Source organism: Danio rerio, chromosome 4, assembly GCF_052040795.2.
Source record: "Danio rerio strain M-AB ecotype USA chromosome 4, GRCz13ab, whole genome shotgun sequence".
In the NCBI taxonomy this organism is placed as follows: domain Eukaryota; kingdom Metazoa; phylum Chordata; class Actinopteri; order Cypriniformes; family Danionidae; genus Danio; species Danio rerio.
In genome coordinates this window covers 77,690,702-77,713,258 of record NC_141024.2, presented here as the reverse complement: position 1 = coordinate 77,713,258, position 22,557 = coordinate 77,690,702, and the positions used below count along the sequence as shown (strand labels likewise).

Sequence of the window (22,557 nt, the reverse complement as noted above, 5' to 3'; positions counted from 1 at the left end):
AATTAACTGTATTTGTAAATAGATATTGTTCAGTTACTTAAATATGTTCAGTCATTTATTGTGTTTGTTGTTGTTTTTTGTTTTTAAATCATTAAGGATTTATCAAACTCTTTAGTATCGAGTTGAGGGAATGAACATTATCTTATTATTCACAGAATAAATGACAGTACTCTGAGTAATTTTCTCACACCAAACTTTATTTTTTTATAAATTTTCATGAGGTCCTACAAGTCATCGAGCTGTAAAAAATGCAGAGAAAAACAATACTTGGATTAATAATGTATTAATTACATATAAAATAAAATGCTTTACATTCTTGTTGGGGAGATTTTTCCATTTCTCGAGCAATTCTTCTGTTAAATTCCTCAACTTCACTAAAAAAAAAAAAATGCTGTTGTCAGAAATTGTGTTTAACATAAAAACTTAACAGCTTTTGTACAAAAAAAAAATGTAAACATACCTTGCGTGATAAATGTGGCCCTGGAGGAAGACATCTTCAGCCTCCTGCCAAGACAAGCCTTGTAACTCGGAAATGCCATGAGTTATGGCCTGTACAAACATACAGATAAACCAATTAATAAAATAAAACACACACTGCAGAACATAAGCATGCTCATGTACATACATGTTTTGTGATTACCTCTGGGAGGAGACATCCACAAATGAACTCCACCTCATCATTGAAGGTCAGCTGTGTTTTGATTTTATTAAGAATTCCTCTGATGTAGTCACAAATGATTGACTGGGACTGCTCATTCTCAATGTAGACAGGCACTTGAGAACGGGGTTTTAGTGGAAACCAATTTGACCTTTTCCCACCGAGTATATCCTTTGGGCCATAGAAGGAAATTATATTTCATATGTAAATGCACAAGTAATTAATTATATTTGGCAAATAATAGTTAAGTTGTCACTTGACTATATTTAAGTCAACCATACTCAGTGTCTAGAGGAGTAATTTAAAGTGGAACCATCTATACCACCAAATGCTGCTCTGCTGATTTTGATGTGATAATCAAGTCCATTAATCTTTTGTCATTCCTTTCCCGATCTTGAACTGCTTTGACATGTGCCGGAAGATTGGATGTGGTTTTTCTTTTCACCCTAAAAAGGAGCAGAATCTTTCCATCCACGACACTTCTTGCCTCCTCAGTCCAGAAAGCAAATCTGTGCCCATAGCTTTTAATAACAAGACAAAATCCATAATTACTGTGTAACGAGGAGACTGACACGGAGGGATCCATTATGCAGTATTTATTAATCACAACTTCACTCAAACACACAATATGCACCGGAGTGCACAAACACATCCACAGTAGTAGTATGGGTATCAAGACTGATGATGAACAGACACAGAGTGAGTTACCAGGCATGAGTGGAAGGGAGTGAGCGAGAACCAGGATCTGTTATGCAGGCTTGGGTCAAGGGCAGGCAGCAAGGATCAGAGTCCGTGTAACAGGCGTGGTTCGTGGGCAGGCAGAGAGAGAGTCAGAGTCCGTATAACAAGCGTGGGTCGTGGGCAGGCAGAAGGCGAAGCAAAGTAAGAGACAGGCTGGAGTCGTGCACAGGAGATCAGGCTGGAGATCATGCTCAGAAATGCTGGCCGGGGCTAAACAAGACTTCGCCCTGAACGAGTGTTTGAGTGCGGCTTATAAGAGGTACGTGGGTCATTAGCCAGATTCCAATCAGGTGTATGCGCAATCAGTGTAGATGGATGACGTAATGCTAAAAGTCCGGAGATGGTGGCCTCTGCTGGCCAGCGAGGGGAGTTACTGGGACCGAGGTAAGAGAGATTTTAAGTATGTTTTGTTATTCATGTTACAAGTTGTTGTATTGACACAATATAAATTTTTAATTTTACAGATTTACAAGAAAAATAAATAAATACTGACTTACCCATCAATTTGAAATCGTTCCATGAGTAGAAGGCACCACCACTGACGGATGATAGGTAATCCATCTGAAAGAAAGACTGTTTAGTCTGACAGTTAACCAACATGTTTTTGTTAATACATGAAGTTGGGTGTGCTTGCAATAACCATGCCCCTTTTTTTAAAAGATATGTTGCTTAGAAGAAAGCAAGATAATATACACTAAAATAGTTACATTTTAACTATGATTAAAAAAAGCACCAACAAAATAAAGTTACATAAATAATAAAATAATACCTCCTGGAATTGAAACCCAATGCCACACACCATTGAGAGGGTGTACTGAAAAGAGAGAAGCCACAGTCATTTACAATGTTTACAAAATCTTTAAATCAATTAAATCAATTTATATCTTACCATGAGTACAAAAACACCACAATCATTCCCTCTTGTCTGACGTGGCAAAGCCTAAAATAGGCAAAGCAAATCAATTTTATTTTAGAATAATGTACAAAAAATTTAATTGTTGTAAAAGCCAAATAATTTTTTTTTTAAAGTTGATTCCTCACTGGAAAATCATATCCAGTCTTTTCAGACCATGTCCCATGATCCACTTGGTAAGCAATTTTCCTGTAAACAAAACATAGTCGTAATACTAACAATTACAGCTCACCTCAACTCTAGAACACCATGCATAAAAAAGGCTAGATGAACATAGCCAGAAGTTCAAGAAACGGCTATAGGAACGTAGCCAAAAGTGGCAGAACTATAATACACGGTTAGGAAATAAATAGAAATGGCTATAGGAACGTAGCCATATATCACATAAAGGCTGAAACGTCTTAGTTTATTAATAGACCTAAAAATTGCCCTGTATTCCTCATCTCCAAATCCTGATTCATGCTCTGCGTACAGAGAGTCTAAAAACACCATCTCTCTTCGAAGCGGCATCATTATCTACAATGTTAAAGGTGTAAAAATATTTCATTTGAACATTATTGCTTCTTCCAAGATTTTTCAGTGTTTTATTTTAGAAACACACACATTGCAATACCAATTAATGTATGCACTAGACATTTCAATATTTTCTTACACAGACAACAAAGTGGTCTGGTCCTTTGGCATTTGTCCATGCTAGAAAGGCTAACAGGTCTTTCAAGTCTGCATCTTCCTAGAATTGATCAGGACAGTTATGTCGTTTAATTTAGTTTGTACTTCTCACACAGTAAATATAGTACATACACGCACCGGTAATCCAGTAACAATGTTGTTAGGAGTTTTTTTCCACACAGGGACAACATAAAAGTCCTCAATGTATATGTCCTTGCCCTACATGAATAAAAAGAAACTGTTGACAATGACATGAACATTTTCACACAGTTTAGAAATTGTTTTTTTTTTAAATTTGGATCAAGTTAAAACAATCTATATAAATATTATGTTTTATAGTACATACAATTTGTCGAGCCATTTCACAAATAAGCTTCATGCAGGCGTTTCCAATCTGCAATAAAAACTTTGATAAGTCAATGTTTTTAATAAAAAAAAGTTATAATAAAAAAACAGACTGCTTACATGGGAGTCCATGTCCCTCAACAATCCAAGGCTCCAAAATTCTTCTCGAATAAGGCACACTTGCCCCTCCTTCACAATTATTTCACTGCCAGGGCGATTTCGGTCCAGCACATAATCAAGCTGTAATAATAATAACAATAAATATGTGTGTGTGTGTGCGTTTGTATGTAATGGTAATTGTTCACCAGTTTCTCTTGTAATGGATCCCAGTCCCTCTCCCAAGGCTTAGTAGGTTCCAAAAAAATTCAGAAGAGTGGTAGGTTCACAAGCTGTTTTTTCTGTAATTGGTACTGATGACAGAGGAGATGTGACTGATGTTATGCCTGGTGATGCAGCGGTCGTTTGTAAAGTCACAATATTTTCTGGCAGTGCTGTCAGTGGTCCTAAGAGTACATTAAAGCATCAAAATTAGAAAATAACACATAATAATTACAGAACAGAAACTTGACACTGAGCAACTGGAAAGAACAGTCAAATTACCAAGTGACATGTCCATGCATTTCTCTGTGGAGGATGGATTTTCTATAAATACAAATATACACATAAGTACAGTTATGGATAAATTGATGTATTTGTTACACAGTAAGGGAAACATTACCTAACACAACCTGGCTGTGGTCATTCATGTGAATGTTTGTGTTGAATTCCTTTTTTATGTCATGAAGACGTTTCTCGTTTTTTCTGACATTGTAATGGTGGATGATGTTTCGCATGAGGAAAACATGTGTGGATGGCAATGCCATGTTCATAAAGTAGTTATTTTTCTTTAGCTTTGAAAAAAGCTGTTCTGCAGCCTGACTGTTAACTTTGCCAGCTAGTTAAGGCACAAGACGAAGCTTCCTCAGTGAATCACGAGGATCTTTTGTGTTGTCTTCGTGAAAGCGGTCATACAGAACATAGTGTTCTGCAGAACCAGTTATTGGATGAGCATCCGGATCTGGACTTTGCTTTTTTGCAGTGAGCCATGGCAGAGTTACCTGTAATTTTCCTGATTTTGCTTTTGCAATATTTTCAGTGGTTGGTTTGAGTAACCTTCCCTCGAAAGGTGTGAAAGTTATGGGTTGCCTCAAATTTGTGTGGGTGGACAGTCCACGGGCAAAGTCATAAATAACAACATTAGGCAGATGCTTCCAAGACAGAAGCACATCTGCAAAATCCCGTGGACTTTCTGCTCGCAGATTACATTTTATACTGTAAACTATGCCACAAGGACACATGATGACGGCCCAACCTCCTGGAACAGACAAAAAAAGATAAGCAAATAGTTAAGAAAACATAATCAAATCCCATTAATGACATTGGGACTTAAATGACCATAGGTTATGATGGAGGGCAGTGGCATTAACCTTAACAAAGTATACTTTTAAAAATTTTAAAGATGCAGTGCCTCAGAGATGTAAATACACTCCCCCACACGGAAAGCAACAATACACCCTGGTGTCAGACGAGGCCACCTCCAACACCCCCCAGAGCTGTACACCACCAGTGACTCCCCAATCAGTGCCAAGCAGAAAACAGGACCCATTATGTCTATGTGACTTTGTACATTTCTGATTTATTTGTAATATTTTAATGTGCAACATTGAGGTTTACCTGAAGCAGCCCAAATCTTTTCAAAAACCTTGTCATAGGCCTCCCTTGACCTCATCTCCTCCCAAAGTCGCAGGAGTAGATCTGTGCGTCAGCCTTTGGCATCTAAACCACACTCTTGACACAGTCTTCTTATCACTCCCACCTATCACATAAAACACACATGTTAAATGAAATGCCAACACTGACAAATAATACATATAATTAGCATTCAATATTTTACTTTCTGTTTTGAAAGTTCGTCCTTTAAGCGATCTTCAGAGACAGTTATTCTGTTCGTTCTGCAGTTTTTGCTTTGTGCACTTTCTCAAATTCAGTGTTGAGAACAACATTCGCTATGCGAGTCTTATTCCCGATCCAGGGTGCCCAAAAGTTGTAACTAGGTGTAACACTAAATGGATTGTTTTTTTGACCTTTAGGACAAACAAACATGTTAGTACATCAGTGAATTTAGATTGTACTCCTGAAAACACTTATGAAATTAAATATTGATGACATGCCATTCCTGATATTATAAATTTCCTTACTTAAATCCACCTCTCCATTAAAATCTTGTGGAGGCTGTGAAAGATCACTCACTAAAGAAAATAAATACATACTATAAACTTACTAATAGTTTTACTAATAAGACTTACCTCTCTGCAGTAAAAAGGAAAGATATTTACCAGAGAGATGAAAGGATGCCTTCTGGTGGAGGTCCATTATGACCACAGGTGGATGGTCACCACAAGATACACATGAATACTCGTATTCATGGTCAGTTAGGGCCTCAAAATGCAGATAGCCGTGGAGAAGAGTAACTGCTGAGGGGAACTGTACACCTGTAGTTACCTCCAAGTACTCCACTACTCTGCTGACTGCTGTATGCACCTATGATAAAGAAATCACAGTTAATCAGTACTTATATAGGCAAGGCCAGGCAAGTTTATTTATATAGCACATTTCATACTCAATGGTAATTCAAAGTGCTTTACATAAACAAGAATAAAAGAGACAAGTATAAGAAAATAAAAACAAAGAATAAAAATGATTTAAAAAACAGTTAAAAACAGAAAACATAATAGTGTGAACTGTCGGACGTAGCACAGTGCTCATTCAGTAAAGGCACAGCTAAACAGATGTGTTTTAAGTCTTGATTTGAATGTGCCTAATGTTGCCTAAAATCAAACAATATGAAGAAATCCTTTGAAGAAATTGTTGTAAAAAATAATATATTGTATAACATATAATATATGTATTGTATAACGATTACCTGCAACAGGTTTCTTATGGTGAGGCAGAGAGAGAGTTCAAGGAGGACATGGTCATTGAAGTTATGCAAACCATTAGCCCACTCTTGGTAACGGTACACCATTCCACAGAAAGGACAGAATTTGTAGTAGGTTGAAATATCTGCAGATACAGAATGTAAAATAAATGGTTTAGTATCTTTTTCATAATTAAAATAAAATATGTAAGTAACAATTATCCACCTTGGACAATTCCTGTAGTTGTAAGAATTTTCGCGTTACGTGTAATGCAGACAGGATCACTGAGCAATGTGCGGTCTGAGCAGTGGTAGCACATTGTCTCATCAGGGATTAGGTGTTTTGGAAATTCCTTATAGTCTGAAGAAAGCCTCAAATGACTGGGAATAGTAGATGGTAGCTTTTTATTCATTAAGATGTATTCTACCATGCTCTTTACTTTAGCAATGTCCTTTGGAGGGTAATTCTCACTTTCATCACTTTCCTCCATCGCTGCTGCCTGAAATTCTTCAGCGCTTTCAGTGCTCCGAACTTTTCGGAAGAGTTCAGGGTGAATTTGACAGAGGTGCCATTTTGCTATGTATTTATGGGTACATGATCTCTGGGTTTTTGCACAGGGACAGTTCCATGAATTCTTCTTGGTGTCATATGATACCATGACTCTGCCCAGTCTACTATAATATGATATATTAGGCTCGTAGACCGATATGAACCTTTTTGTTGGTGGGACTCCAATCTTGGATTCAACTGACAGTGGTGCATTTTCTTTTTGGGCTAGTTTTTGACGATTTACACACTGTTTTATTTTGTCCTGCCCAAACCACTTGCTTTTAACCATTTCTTTTAAACTTTCTTCTGTGAGTGAAGGTGAGGTTAAAATGTTTTGCAGTATGAAACTGACCGGAGGTGAACACATTGGTATGACAGCAGTCCACTTCTCCAAGCCAACTCCATATTAGTCTGGCACTCATTTAATTCACATGAAACACAATGTGGTTCCCCCCATATTTTTATTTGCACATGGAGTGGAGTAGAAGCTCCATGAAAACTTTTGTGGACCATATAGACTCCATTCTGAGGGTCTATGCACTCACTGTCAAGATGAGATGAGGAAGTGATGTCCATCATTTTTGGGACATTTCTTTAGTTGCTTTGGTTTTTTCCGACAATTTTTTTTAAGGGCCTAGAAATGCCAGAAGTGGTGGGCAGAGCCATGTCAGTGGATAGAGGCACATGTGTGGCGGGCAGAGCCGTGGCAGTGGAGAGAGGCACATGTGTGGCGGGCAGAGCCGTGTCAGTGGAGAGAGGCACATTTGTGGCGGGAAGAGCCGTGTCAGTGGAGAGAGGCACATGTGTGGCGGGCAGAGCCGTGTCAGTGGAGAGAGGCACATTTGTGGCGGGCAGAGCCGTGTCAGTGGAGAGAGGCACATTTGTGGCGGGCAGAGCCGTGTCAGTGGAGAGAGGCACATGTGTGGCAGGCAGAGCCGTGTCAATGGAGAAAGGGACATGTGTGGCAGGCAGAGCCGTGTCAATGGAGATAGGCACATGTGTGGCAGGCAGAGCCGTGTCAGTGGAAAGAGGCAAATGTGTGGCGGGCAGAGCCGTGTCAGTGGAGAGAGGCACACTTGTGGCGGGCAGAGCCGTGTCAGTGGAGAGAGGCACATGTGTGGCAGGCAGAGCTGTATCAGTGGAGAGAGGCACATGTGTGGCGGGCAGAGCCGTGGCAGTGGAGAGAGGCACATGTGTGGCGGGCAGAGCCATGGCAGTGGAGAGAGGCACATGTGTGGCGGGCAGAGCCGTGGCAGTGGAGAGAGGCACATGTGTGGCGGGCAGAGCCGTGGCAGTGGAGAGAGGCACATGTGTGGCAGGCAGAGCCGTGTCAATGGAGAGAGGCACATGTGTGGCGGGCAGAGCTGTGGCAGTGGAGAGAGGCACATGTGTGGCGGGCAGAGATGTGGCAAAAGTTGTGATGGCTTTAGTGTGAGGGGTTGGTGGTTGTTGTTTTTGTTTGCAGAGTCCTAAATGTTTAACAAAATCAGGTTTTCTTAAAATGGTTGATTTGCAGAAGAGGCAGTGATAATGTGGCTGACTTCTGCAGAGGCGTCCACATCTGTGTATTGTAAATTCTTTAAAAAAAGCAGTATAAGATTGCACTTTAAGTGTTCTTACAATTTTTCACTATAATAAGATGTACATTTTCAAATATTACCTTCATGCTCGACTAATCTATTAAAATGTGCCTTCAGATGTGATTGCACTTTTTTTTAATCGTGTTGGTTGGAAAACCGAGGCATCACAAAATGGACAATGAAAATATGTGCAGCATTTGGTGCACTGTACAGGTACTGGCAGAGACCCCCCTTTTTGAATTGTAATATCCATCTAGGAAAAAATACACAAGTCACAAGCAAATTATATTTGTTTTAACCTAAGAGAGCTCACATTGTAAATGTTATGCAGATTAATTGATATTTTGATTTCCAGAGATCTTATTTACAATTGTTAAACTGTTATTGTGTTACTGTTATTGTCTGAACCACTTTCAGATAGATAATACAGTAATACATTCAGTAGACCTACATAGCACTTTAATATGTTACAATTAATAATTGCTTTATATACACAATACATTTTATTTTAATATTTTTACTTTAAAGTTTTTTATTTTGCCAGAAATCATTGCTAGAAAAGTGTCCCAGAATGGTACAATAACAGAAAATAAGAGCACGCTGTAAATATCACAAAATAATGCTATCTTTTGACTAATTCAAATCAAACACTGAAATATTGTTTGTTGGTGTAATAAGATGTCACATTGCTTTATGCCATAAAACCTGCTAATTTCAAGAATCGCTTTAATAAAATGAATAACCTTACTCACGTGTCCGATGTTGCTACTTCCTAGAAAGTGCTGGTCTGAGCGTGGGTCTCGATACCTGCCGCTTCACCCAACCCAACAGCAGGTGGCACTGTCTGAGAAAATGATAGGTCTGGACGTGCTGGTCTGAGCGTGCAGGTCTGAGCGTGCGGTTGGGTCTCCGGGCCTGCAGCTTCACCCTACTCCCAAATGTGGGAATCTCGACTGCATAATTTCTGGTAGTGGGGGACTGCGTTCGCGCTCTCCCCTGAGCACAGTGGTTCAAGACAGAGTTCAGGCGGTAGCGTCGGACCCGGCTGGAGCGGCGCTTCCCTCTCTTCCTCATCCTTTGCCAAGCCTCTTTTGCGCCAGTAGAGCTGCGCGCGCATGTGGAAGGCCTGCCCACCCGTCGCTAGAAGAGTCTGTTCTGACGCCGAAAACTACTCGAAAGGTCCCCCCTCAAAACGGTTTGACCAGGTGAAGGAACACGCAAAGAGAGCCCCCGGTGGTTTTTGTCCGCCAAGCGAGTGTGCCCTGTGGAATGTCAGAATTTTATTGGCCGGCCTGCCACTGTTACTGACGGAACGAATGCAGACCGTGTGAAAGGTCATCATTTTATCTGCCATTAAGTAAGCGAACGCTTCTGCTCGGATCAGAGGTAACTTTGTTTCAAGAACTGCAATCTTTTGCAGACGTCTGTGGCGTTTTGGGCAGAGGGACGGTTCTGAACCAATCTGAACCAGAGGCAATTTCGCAGCCAGCCGTCGGTGGTTTCCCGTCTCAGGAATGTAAGGTGCTTGCAGCGGGAGGTTGTTCCGTTAGCGCTTCCGCTTTCGTCAGTGAAGTTCTTTTGCGGAGCGTTTGTAGATCCCGTCGTCTTCTTCAAGCTATGTCGTTTGAGCACTGTGCTGATAGGCTGACGTAAGAAAACAGGACACAAAATATACAAGGCAAGAGTGCAAAGCCAAAGCTCTAGGCAAAGGCGGTCCGAACCGCAGCAAAGCAGGAGGTCGACATGTCCAAATAGACCAAATCAGAAACTAAGCAGAGAAAAACGGCATCTGTAGAGAAAGAAAACAGATGGATATAAGCAAGCATCTGGAGGAAGCTCAAACTCTTCACGCGTTGCCACAGTTACTAGCGAGTGGTTTGCAAGCACAGGCACGTCTGCTGCAAGTACAGCGCCGTCAGGAGACAGGGGTTGCTGGCCCGTTCCCCATGCTCGGTGGCTGGGCATCACCGCCCTGGAGTACGGCCGATAGAAAACGGTGGCTGCCATTTGCTCCGCCCTGCAACTCATACTTACTTGGCAGGGGAGATACCATGATCAAGAAGGTGGTTCACCCAGGGCGAGGCTTGGCCATTGCACTCCGGCCACGTTGACCCCTGCGAACGGCGATCGACCTGTACGGCGTGCAAATTTCATTTTAGAAGTGTAGGCAATTACAGCACCTGATTGGTTGATTGAATTTCAGCAAACCATGAATGAACTGCTTTTGCGAGTGAACAACCCCCTGGTGATGTGAGAGTAGAGGCTGTCGAATTGTTGGATGCTGCGGTCATGGAGGTCAAGCTTGTTCCAGGCGCTGATGACCTTTTGCCTGGTCGACTCATTTAAGGCAAGTTTTCCTTCCTCCAGGGCGATCTCAACAAGGACTTTACACAGATCCTCTACGTGCTGGTACCCAGGCAGATGATTGGGACCGCACACGTCCTCCACACAGGGGTCAAATTCAGCAGCCACTGCCTGATCGGTGAGGCACAGACGGTTCCTCAGAGGAGTCAGGCTGTCCCTCTCGCGGTCTGAGGAGTAGCCCACATCATCATCTTCCTCCTGCAGCTCTTCCTCTTCCTCTGCCACCCCAGCCGGAACATCTTCGTCCTCATCCTCATCTGCCTGAAGTGTCTCTCTAGTCTGAGCGTAATGATCAGGAGCACTGAAGGGCTCTGAGGACTGGGAAAACAGGTACTCCAGACCAATGCGCTCAACACCAGCAGGAACCGGAGGCCTGTAGTTTGCCTCCTCCACCTCCCCAAATAGCTCCTGGCACCTTTGGTTTAGGCGATGGACCAGAGGAGACATGTACACCATATGTTTCCTCCCTTTCCGCCCTTGGACGCTGGCTGACTCCCTGTTAGAGTTCCAGCGTGCAATGCCAGCCAGCAGATAGACTTGAAACGGGACGGCAGCACAGTGGGGTCCCGGGATCATGTCAGGCAGAAAGGAATGAAAGCCCTCCAGACTGTTGCTTCCTCTCACCGTACTGTACCGCGCAAGACGAACACCGTTACGGGTCACATACTTGGTGATGGTGTACATGTTCCTCCCTGGTGGATCCTGGATGCATTCAAGGTGCTTCTGCTGGTTCTCCCAGACGTGGTCGATGGCTGCAGAGTCCTTAAACAGATGCACCTGGTTCTCATCCATCCCTGCGGCTCCCTTCAGGAGATCAATGGCGCGACTGTGATCCTCCTGACGTAATGGCTGAGGTCATATTTACTGACACGCAGCTCGATGATCTGGCTGTCAGTCAGGGAGGCATAGTTGGTTGGGTGACCGGCACGTATCGCCTGTACCAGAAGAGCCATGTCGTCTTTGTTGTAGGCAAAGACGGCAGCAGAGAGGGCAGACTTGAACAGGGCATACTTTGGATGATGATCTGTCCGTAGGGCTGCATCGAATCGATGGATCCAATGAAAGATGTCCAGCCGTACCAGCATGCCCCTGTCCGTCCAGTCGCTGAAGAGCTGCTCAACCGAGGACACGGCGTGGACGCGACAGCAGCCACGATCCACATACATGAGCTCGGGCGGTGCCTCGTCAGCTCTCCTGTACCTCTCCATGAGGCCTTCAGCCATCGGCCTCATCTTCTCCATTGACTCCTCACAGGTGAGAACAGATATGAGGATCTGCCCCTGCTCGTTGGCCACATTGGTACACCACTCTGCAGTGCCTTTTCCATCGCCGGAGAGTTTCTTGCAGATCTGATAACAAATACAACACAAACAGATTTAAACATTTTTGTATTTTGTATTTTTTTTCCTGCACCAGACCAAGAAAGTAATAGTCACTAATATTCAGAAATGAATTATTAATGTGTTTTTGCATTGCAGCTCATTAGATTTCGGATGCAGAGCATGCAAGAGGAAACCTGAAGTGAAGAAAACGACACACAAAGACGTAGGTAAGTATGATTAATAATCTGGTGCGTGTGATGGTGACAAACAGGATTTTAAAGCACTAGTAACCCATATTAGATATTAATTTATCGATAATTATTTATTATTAAACAATTAATAATACTTTACTTATCAATTGTCATTAATAATTAATGGTTAAAATGTCCCATGATGCAAAAGTGGACAATAATATTTTAAGGATAAAATCTCTCTGATAAAGGATTTCCTGAAAGAATAACAGTAAAAAGGTTTAGCAATACGTTTACAAACTGACTTTTTTTCCATTGTGTTAAATTTACCTTCTTGGTGGAGTCGTACTTCAGGACTTGCCCAAATGTGGACAATATCTGAGTACGGTAGTCCTCGATGTTATCTGCCTCTGAGATAAGGAACGCCTTTCTCAAAAGTCTGGCAGATGGCGGCTCTCTCCGTGCTGGTGGTCGCTGGAACTGCTGGCACAAACTCCCTAAAAGCAGAGAAAACAGACACTTTGCTGCTTAATCTTTGAATAAATGCTCAAAAAGATAGGAATTTAAAAATAATAATTCTTTCATCATTTGCTGATCCTTTTAATGATTGTAAACCATTATGGGTTTCTTTTAAACACTAAACAAGATATTTAGAAAAATGTCAGAAACCTGTAACCATTGACTTCCATAGTATTTGTTTGTTTTTTTTACAATGGAAGTCAATGGTTACCGGTTTTCGGCTTTCTTCAGAATATCTTCTTTTGTGTTTAACATAAGAGAGAAATTCATAAAGGTTTAAAACTACTCATTTCTGGGTGAACTATCCCTTAAAGAAAACAATTAACTCTGACTTACGAGTGATCTTCCCAGGTTTGTTGTACTGGCTGAGAAGAGTGGTGTACAAGTCCTTTCTCTGCAGATAGTCCTCGCAGTGGCTCTCCTGCACCTGTCTCCAAACTTTCACCATGGTGTTTCCCTCAGTGCGATCCCTCATCAGGCGGATCACCTGCTTGTCCACGCCACGCCTAGAATCATAGGAGCAACACAATCATTAGATGATGGTGAGTCTTAACTTTTATTAGACTCTGAATAATTTTACAATGATTTGTATTCTGCTAGAGACTCACCGTAGCGTCAAGACAGCAGGAAACACCGCTCTGTGAGCTGGACTGAGCTGATTAAGGATGCACTGATCCCATGACAGGAAACGACCAATAGTATGCTCTTCCGACTCCTTTGCAGCCTTTCTACAGGCGTTGCATGCCAGGACCTCAGTCAGCATGGAGTACCAGCCAGACATGTGGCAGATCTGTCTTACCGTGGATGAATACCCACAACGGTAGAGAAAAGCCTTCTGATTGGTGCGTGCTGGGCAGTCAGACCTTGGGCACCGAAGACTGTAACGCCACACACCGACTGGTCTCCAGAAAAAAACGGAGCTATGAAAAAAGGAGTCTGCTGAGGGGACTTTTCCTTCCACCACTCCAGGAAATTCTGGAGGGTGAAACCACATCCGGTCATCCTTCAGGACTTTCCTCCACTTTCTGTTTCCATGTTTGTCTTTATAAGACATGGCCCTCTGAAAGAGTCCCCTTTCAGCATCCTCCTTAAGCCACAGTATGTCTGCACTGGGCAGCCCATGAAGACCAGACTCCCACATCTTGTGCCAACCCTCAAATAACACCTGGTAATTAGAATAACCGAGACAAAACTGTTAAAATCAATTAAAGTTTTAGTATTAAAGTATTAATTTTTCTTATCTTCACAACCACAGAGTTCTTTGACAGTTACCTCAGAATGTGCTGGGTCACTGTGTGTTGACCCACCAGATGACCTTCTAGGTTGAACGTCAGAAGCTGACACAGAAGCTGATGCAGGAGCCGATGAAGAAGCCGAGGCAGGAACTGACGAGGCTGATGCAGGAGCCGATGAAGAAGCCGAGGCAGGAACTGACGAGGCTGATGCAGGAGCCGAAGAAGAAGCCAAGGCAGGAACTGACGAGGCTGATGCAGGAGCCGATGAAGAAGCCAAGGCAGGAACTGACGAGGCTGATGCAGGAGCCGATGAAGAAGCCGAGGCAGGAACTGACGAGGCTGATGCAGGAGCCGATGAAGAAGCCGAGGCAGGAACTGACGAGGCTGATGCAGGAGCCGATGAAGAAGCCGAGGCAGGAAATGACGAGGCTGATGCAGGAGCCGATGAAGAAGACTGGCCAGGAACTGATGAGGCTGATGCAGGAGCCGATGACGAAGACTGGCCAGGAACTAATGAGGCTGATGCAGGAGCCTCCAATAAAGAAGTCGACGCAGGAGCCTTCAACAAAGTAAGTATAATAGTTAAAACCTTTTTCATTGACATATTCATACTTTTTGCACGGCCTCCCCATCTATGCTCACAAAACTGTATTCAGGAGTATATACACCACCTAATTGTGATGTACAAATGATAAACTTACAGCAGACAGTGGAGAGTCTGAGTGTGGCTTCTGTGACAGATCTTCACAGGAACGTTTTCTTCTCTTTGCTTCCCCGGCTCCTAAATGAGCACAGTTGTGATTATCAGAAGACAGTGTCTTAGTGTGATGAATTTTATTTATTAATGCATACAGTTGAAGCCGGAATTATAAGCCCCCCTGTTAAATTTGAGTTTATTTTTCACAATTTATGTGTAATGGAGAGAGGACTTGTTCAGGCACATTTCTAAACATAATAGTTCTAATAACTTAATTTCTTATAATTTATCTTTGCCATGATGACAGTATATAATATTGGGTCACACTTTACAATAAGGTTTCATTAGATAATGTATTTACTAACATGTACTAATTATGAACAATGCTTGTACAACATTTTTAATCATAGTTCAACATGTACTAATGCTTTATTAAAATAATATTTAATGCTTAGTTGATGGACTGTGAGTTGGCATGGATGACTGTAACACGAACAAATACTGTATTAAGTGTATTGTTCATTGCTTGTTTGTGGTAGTAAATGCTTTGACATTAACTAATACAAACTTATTGTAAAGTGTCACCCTTTAAGGTAACACTTTAGAGTAATAGTCCATTAGTTAATATTAGTTAATGCATTTACTAACATGAACAAGAAATTTAATACATTACAGTATTCATTCATCTTTGTAAACGATTTAATGTTATTTAAATTAATTAACGTTAGTTCATTAATGCACTGTGCATTAAGTAATGTCAACAAGCACAACTTTGTATTTTAATAATAATTTTAATAATGCATTAATGTTGAACTGTAATTAATAAATGCTGCACAATGTTGGCGACACTTAGTGTTAGTAAATTGATTAACTAAAGGACTATTATACTAAAGTGTTACCATATTCAGCGTGGGAAAGTAAAGGCTTAACTACACTGTAAAAAATTGCTGTTAAAAAACGGTCAGATTCTACGGTAAAATAATGTTTTTTCACTAAAACAGTAATATTCTGTTAAAAACAGTGCTTTCTGGGTAACATTTTTGTTTTCGAGAAAGTAACCAACTGCAGAAAACTGTGAGCTAACAGAGTTCAGACTCGATGTTTAGAAGTCTGTGTTTGAAATCACGCTTTGTGTCCTTGTTCACTATTTCATACACTAGGTAACTAATATAGTTCACCTGACAGTTTTAATGAACACTAATGAGTGATTTCAGACACTGATGAACACCTGCTGTTAATAATTACAATTACTGAAGAAAATAAACAAGAAACACAAACAACACATAAGTTACAACATTAAATAAAATAAAATTAAATAAAACAGCTTCAGTCTCAGCAGAGGATCATTAAACAACTCCACAAACAACAGCAGACACACACTTATTACTGACTGATTTGACTTCCATACTATTCTCATTGAGATCCAACAGAAATTAAGGTGTTTTTTGTGTCACCGTAATGGAGTGAGGGGCTGGTTTAGTTGGGCTCTTCACCCTTGAACTTATTAATTCAGACTCTCCAATTACTATAATAAAGAGTTAACAAAATGCTTGTATTATAGCAATCAAGTTGGAAAGTCAATAAATAGAGAAATCTATTTGTCTGAAATTAGTTCTGATAAGTGTTTTTGTTATAAATCTGGAAGAAGGGTCTCATGCAATAGATTTTATGCTTAGTTGCAGCTATTGATTTAAATAATGAGAAGTGGAAACAGAAAAGATACCTCTGTAATTACTTAACAGTTAAGAAATAACATATAAAAACAGTTCAGTTATGACAAATACACACTCAGACCTGATGAATCTGACCTTGTATCTCAACAATGGTAACATCTCAAATGTTTCATGCTGCAAATATCCCAGCATGCATTGCGGTATAAACAAATGTTGTATAATGGTCTAACAGTTTTCTTTATTTGTGTTTGATTCTGCTGTTGTTTATGTTTAGACTTTCGGTTGCGTTAAACTGAACAGTTAAACTGTTAATTTTGTTAGTTGTCACCATTATTGAGGTTCATATGCTGATTATTGATGTCTCTTTGAGTGCGATTTACACCATAGAGCAGTGTTATTGTCCAAGATATTCTTAAAAACTTCCAGAAATCATTGCCATATATAGACATATAATGTAAAACAATAGATTTAACATTGAACAGGAGCAGTACATTGTATTATACTAAATGAGAACAGACTCTGCCATTTAATAGCAACATGAACATCACCAGATCTTATTTAGGTTTTTGGCTGGCTTGCCATAACAAAGGAGCTTTTCAAACAAAGTTCTTAACAATTGCAGCAGCCAAGATATATAAATGTTAAAAATGACAGGGCTAAGAGCCCAACTAAAGCAAACTCTGTTCTCCATGATGGTGACGTAAAACTTTAACTTTTTGTTAAGAAGAACTTTAGTAGATGTTATACAAAAATACATGTATTAAGTAATAAGTGTAGCTGGTGATGATGTTTGTAGAGTTGTTTAATCATCCGCTGATCATTTAAATGATTTAATCATTTGTTGTTCTTCAGGTTATTTCATTATAAAGCTGTGACTAAAGTTTTGTATGTTCTGTTCTTGTTTTTTCCCTTTAGTATTTCTTCATTTGTTCATTGTTAATCCTCAATTATCATTTAATTAGTCAGTTAATTAATGAATTTACTTCAGCTTTGCTACATGTTTCTTGAACACTCAGTAGTGTGGACACTTCAATTAAAATTGAAGTATATGCTCTGGGGTTTAAAGGGTTAAAGGTGTGAGAGGTAAAAACACAGTGTAAAAATGTATTTTTAACAGTAATATACTGTTAATTTACACAACGGAAGTAGACTGTAAAAAAACAGTATATTGCTGGCAACCACAGCTGCCAGTAGATTACTGTTAAATCAAGGAAAAAACAGTATTTTACTGTAAAACCTGAAGCTAATTTCTTCTGTCTGTCACCGTTGTGGAGGAGAGTGGAGCCAGTGTATGAGTTAAAGATGAACAATGAACTGCTGATGTTATTCTGCATGTTTCTCTATTTAAATATAGCGGCTGTTTAGTTGCTGATGCAGTCAGAATCTCTCTGGTGATTCCAGATTTACATGTATGTGTGCTGTTGTGAAAAATAAGACATTAGAGTTAAACCGAACTTTTCTAATTAACTAAAACAAGTTATCATTATAAGTATGCTTCTGAGCATATATAGCACATTACTTCATAAACTCATTCAGCAGTTGACCAAGTTGAGGCAGTTGCTTTCAGTGAGCAAAATGAGTTCACTTGAGTATTGTGTAAATCAATGTAGTCCATGTATTTTTACAGCAACATACTGTAAAATAACAGTACATTGCTGGCAACTGCAGCTGCCAGTATTTTACTGTTTTTTAACGGGACAATTTTTAACAGTGTAGGTTAACACTGTTTGTTCTGTAGCCGATAGAAAAACATAAATAATAAAACGAATAAAACTTTCTTCAGAAGATAATAAACTATCCTAAGTACTGTGAACATGTCCTTGCTCCATTACCTTAAATAAATATTTCACAGGAGGGCCCTCAGCTGTAGTTCATGCTACAACAGTATGAATAAATGTTAATAAGTGACATTTATTATGTGATATACCTTGTCTTTCAGGGAAGCTGAGTGGTTTCTTCGGCAGACTGCCTTTGTCCTCAACTGCTAAAGAAGGACAAAAAAAAACACAAGATGGGCAAAAGTCAGTGTCAAAGCAGCAAGAAGACAATCTCATCAGCACAGTGTTTTGATATTGTGTGTCATTGATTTATTTATTAATAAAAGATTTATGCTATGGTACATGAACAATTAAAGACAATAATAAAAGGGATATACACCTTGTGCTTCGAAAGCACTGAGGGCTTCCACCAGTAGCGCATCATCCGCCCATCCACCATCACCTCTAGATCCCGACGAGCTGGAGCTGGCCGCCGCTGCAGGAAGAGGTCTGTCTTCTAGGGGTTTCTGTGAGTTACAGGTTGTAGTTTGCATGAAATGTTGCCAGCATGATATATATTTTTTAATAAAGTCACATTTAAAAGAAATAAATAAAACCTACCTCTTTGTTGAGAATGTACTGCCGGAACCGCTTCAGTGTCTTGACGCTGATGTCCTCCTCCTTCATCGTCAGCCACTGCCGCACAGAGCAGAACGCCTCCTGTGCCATCTTCTTTTCTTGGGCACTACCAGCTTGTGGATCCGCCTGCAGGGTCTTGTGCAGGCTGTACCACTGCCACATCTCCAGGAACGTGAAGGATCTGAAGCGGCCCTGACCGTAGATGGCACTGTCGACGTTGACCTCGAGGTGGCAGGAAACCTGTGGAAACAGTTGCACATACTGTAACAGAAGGTCCTTTATATACTCACCTGGGCCCTCTTTTCTTTCTTGATGGCGATGCTCCTTGATGTGTAGATCCAGCACACTGAAATTTCAAAAAGATAATTAATTTGTGTAAAAACAGCTTATACAAATGTATAGCAACATACTTACTATTTAATGTAGCCAACGTCGTTCTCCACCAGCCATTTAAAACTTTGTCCATTGTACTTGCCAAAGTTTAGAATGAGCTGGCCGAGATACTGGACCTCAGATGGCGCACAAGTAATGTGCTGGCATCTTTTTTTAGCTAAGACATAAAATAACATTAATGCAAATAACAGTCTGCAGTGTACGCATATGACAGAAACGCATAAATCAGATATTACCTTCCTCACAAGCAGTTTTTTTGTCCTGGCTAGTGTTCCGCTCGAAGCACCTGTTGCGAGAGGCCAGGGTCTTGGCGTCCTTCGATGCTTTAAGAAAGCACTGTTGTCTGTCCTGTGGCACACTGGTGTCAACAATGCTCAGGGTGGGCAACAGTGGATCCATGTCTAATTCACCTGTAAGAAGTATTCTTATAAACATCACAAATATAGAGAGGGAATATGGTCTTAGCTCTGAGCTCATGATAAAGTATTAAAAAAACATTTTGTGTGTTGTCTTTTTTTTCCATTTTTACATGTTTGATAATTAACAAATAAATGAAATATCATCAAAATAAATTATCTGACAAGGGTTAACAATGCTGACAGAGATGATGCATTTGACAGTGGCAATGAAAACATGAATTATCATATCAATTGCTCTGTTATACATTTTTTTCAAATGCTTACAGTTGTATTTTGTGTTTTTTAAGGGGCAGCTATTAATATCAACCTCCATATGGCTGATATAAGGTAAGGTAAAATACATTCTAAGCATGTTAAATACATACTCTCATTAATATGATATCATTTACACATATAATACTTGAAATAACATAACAAATCATATTTAATGTATGCACATTTTCATTTTAAAGCTTATAGCAGTAAATGCTGAATATGTTTTTGTCCCAGGCCTTGAGAATCAGTGATATATTATTCAGTCTATGGCAATAACGATTTTACTATATTCTTATGATAACAAATACAGGTATTGGGCATATGTTTTGTCCCAGTTAAGATCTTAAGATGTTCTTCACTTCTCATAGTTACAACTAATGATAACAATCGCCATGGTAACATATATTGCTACATATAAAGGGATATTTATTTATCAGCATGTTTGTTTCTATATTATACTGAAACATCTGTGTATACTGAGCTATCAAACCGACGCGATCGTCGAAAATAATACAAAAGCTAAACTTTTTCAGGTTTTGTGCAGCCAAATATGCATTTAAATAATATCACAGTATAAAAACAACTTACCACACGAAATATCTTGGAAAGGTGAACTTTCTGACGGCACAGCGTCACCAGCACAGACCAAACACTGCACAAAGAGTGAGAGATTTCAAACGTGATGTGATCTTAGCAATATAAAAATAGCTTACCACACAAACTCTCTGTAATGGGTGAACGTCTGACGGCGCAGCGTCACACACACAGACAAAATACTGCACACACAGTAAATATATCAAACGTGATGTGAGCAAAACATACTGTTTATCAGAACAGGATAAAAATAACCTACCACTATAAATCACTACAACAGGTGTACTTTATGACGGCGCAGCCTCACGAACACAGATAGAATGCTGCACAAAGAGTGAAATATTTCAAACGTGATGTGAGCAAAACATACTGTGCATCAATATAACAGTATAAAAATAACTTATCACACAAAATCTCTATGACAGGTGTACTTTTTGAAGGCGCAGCCTCACGAATACTGCACAAAGAGTGAGATATTTCAAACGTGCCTTGACCAAAACATACTGTGCATCAATATAACAGTATAAAAATAACTTACCACACGAAATCACTTCAGCATATGAATTTATCTCGACAGCAGATGAACTCTCTGACCCGATAAATTGTGAGCGTCCAGAGCGAGAGAAACTTTAGAAAATCCTCAGCGCTGATTGGCCGTGATTTGAAACTTTAGACAATGCAGCCCTCCGATTGGTCCAGGGTCTAATCAAACTGTAGACAATCGCGGCTTTTCATTGGACAAGAGTCTACAGTCTACAGTTTACATTGCACGTTCAGTGGGCAGATGTCTGCGAACTCCCCAAATGTGGGAATCTCGACTGCATAATTTCTGGTAGTGGGGGACTGCGTTCGCGCTCTCCCCTGAGCACAGTGGTTCAAGACAGAGTTCAGGCGGCAGCGTCGGACCCGGCTGGAGCCAAGTGGTGCTCGCTGCAGAGCCGTTTGAGGAGAGCTGAGCTCCAGCGAGGGGGAGCTTAAGCTTGAGCTCCACCTTTTTTGCACTTCTTCTACGAGTGATGTCACTGGGGGTAGGGTTAGGGGCGGGGTTGGTGTACGCATTAAAACAGCTTACAGGAGGAGGAGCGACAGCTCATGCTCCCCCTCGCTGGAGCTCAGCTCTCCTCAAATGGCTCTGCAGCGAGCACCCTCTCGCTGGAGCGGCGCTTCCCTCTCTTCCTCGTCCTTTGCCAAGCCTCTTTTGCTCCAGTAGAGCCGCGCGCGCCTGTGGAAGGCCTGCCCACCCGTCGCTAGAAGAGCCTGTTCTGACGCCGAAAACTACTCGAAAGGTCCCCCCTCAAAGCGGTTTGACCAGGTGAAGGAACACGCAAAGAGAGCCCCCGGTGGCTTTTGTCCGCCAAGCGAGTGTGCCCTGTGGAATGTCAGAATTTTATTTTTACCGGCCTGCCGCTGTTACTGACGGAACGAATGCAGACCGTGTGAAAGGTCATCATTTTATCTGCCATTAAGTAAGCGAACGCTTCGGCTCGGATCAGAGGTAACTTTGTTTCAAGAACTGCAATCTTTTGCAGACGTCTGTGGCGTTTTGGGCGGAGGGACGGTTCTAAACCAATCTGAACCAGAGGCAATTTCGCAGCCAGCCGTCGGTGGTTTCCCATCCCCGGAATGTAAGGTGCTTGCAGCGGGAGGTTGTTTCGTTGGCGCTTCCGCTTTCGTCAGTGAAGTTCTTTTGCGGAACGTTTGTAGATCCCGTCGTCTCCTTCAAGCTATGTCGCTTGAGCACTGTGCTGATAGGCTGACGTAAGAAAACAGGACACAAAACATACAAGGCAAGAGTGCAAAGCACGGAGCTCTAGGCAAGGGCGGTCCGAACCGCAGCAAAGCAGGAGGTCGACATGTCCAAATAGACCAAATCAGAAACTAAGCAGAGAAAAACGGCATCTGTAGAGAAAGAAAACAGATGGAGGAAAAGAAAGAAAGAACAGGAGGATCCCCTCCCCTCCCCCCATAGAGGGTCTGTTATCCCCAGATCGAGTGCGTCCGGTGGAATCCATGTGTTGGCAGCCCCAACTGATGACAAAACACAAAGCAAGCATCTGGAGGAAGCTCAAACTCTTCATGCGTTGCCA

General features: G+C 41.1%; 2 protein-coding genes and 2 non-coding genes across 8 annotated transcripts in view; 1 reads left to right on the top strand and 3 right to left on the bottom strand.

Annotated features, from left to right (window-relative positions):
* Positions 1 to 5,175, bottom strand: part of si:dkey-220a11.5 — a 765,979-nt gene extending 760,804 nt beyond the window's left edge. Inside the window, exons 1-8 of one of the 2 annotated variants that reach the window (XR_015943102.1) lie at positions 5,040 to 5,175; positions 4,045 to 4,680; positions 3,927 to 3,968; positions 3,447 to 3,829; positions 3,328 to 3,375; positions 3,120 to 3,200; positions 2,965 to 3,042; positions 2,731 to 2,828 (exon numbers count right to left, since the gene is read on the bottom strand). This is a non-coding gene — a transcript (si:dkey-220a11.5). Of the gene's footprint in view, positions 1 to 2,730; positions 2,829 to 2,964; positions 3,043 to 3,119; positions 3,201 to 3,327; positions 3,376 to 3,446; positions 3,830 to 3,926; positions 3,969 to 4,044; positions 4,681 to 5,039 lie in introns of those variants that run through there. The other variant, XR_015943104.1, reaches the window with a different exon arrangement.
* The window catches only part of znf1086 (zinc finger protein 1086), an 893,143-nt gene that overhangs the window by 480,199 nt on the left and 390,387 nt on the right, over positions 1 to 22,557 (bottom strand). The gene's annotated exons all lie outside the window — the stretch shown is intronic.
* LOC148682922 (U1 spliceosomal RNA) lies at positions 10,439 to 10,595 on the top strand. The gene has a single exon (XR_015944405.1). It is a non-coding gene; the product is annotated as a U1 spliceosomal RNA (small nuclear RNA).
* Positions 11,583 to 21,112, bottom strand: LOC148682921 (uncharacterized). 3 transcript variants are annotated; one of them, XM_088650872.1, is made up of 14 exons: positions 21,009 to 21,112; positions 20,730 to 20,793; positions 20,465 to 20,528; positions 19,439 to 19,612; positions 19,224 to 19,359; positions 18,792 to 19,155; positions 18,571 to 18,697; positions 18,341 to 18,397; positions 14,745 to 14,824; positions 14,081 to 14,602; positions 13,417 to 13,973; positions 13,145 to 13,314; positions 12,620 to 12,786; positions 11,583 to 12,125 (listed from the first exon to the last, which is right to left on the bottom strand). In XM_088650872.1, the coding sequence occupies exons 4-14, from the start codon at positions 19,599 to 19,601 to the stop codon at positions 11,583 to 11,585; spliced, it is 2,886 nt and encodes a 961-aa protein (XP_088506998.1). In that variant the 5' UTR covers positions 19,602 to 19,612; positions 20,465 to 20,528; positions 20,730 to 20,793; positions 21,009 to 21,112. The 3 variants fall into 3 exon arrangements, with proteins under 3 accessions (XP_088506998.1, XP_088507000.1, XP_088506999.1); XM_088650874.1 differs by having other exon boundaries at positions 18,341 to 18,394; XM_088650873.1 differs by lacking the exon at positions 20,730 to 20,793 and having other exon boundaries at positions 21,009 to 21,094.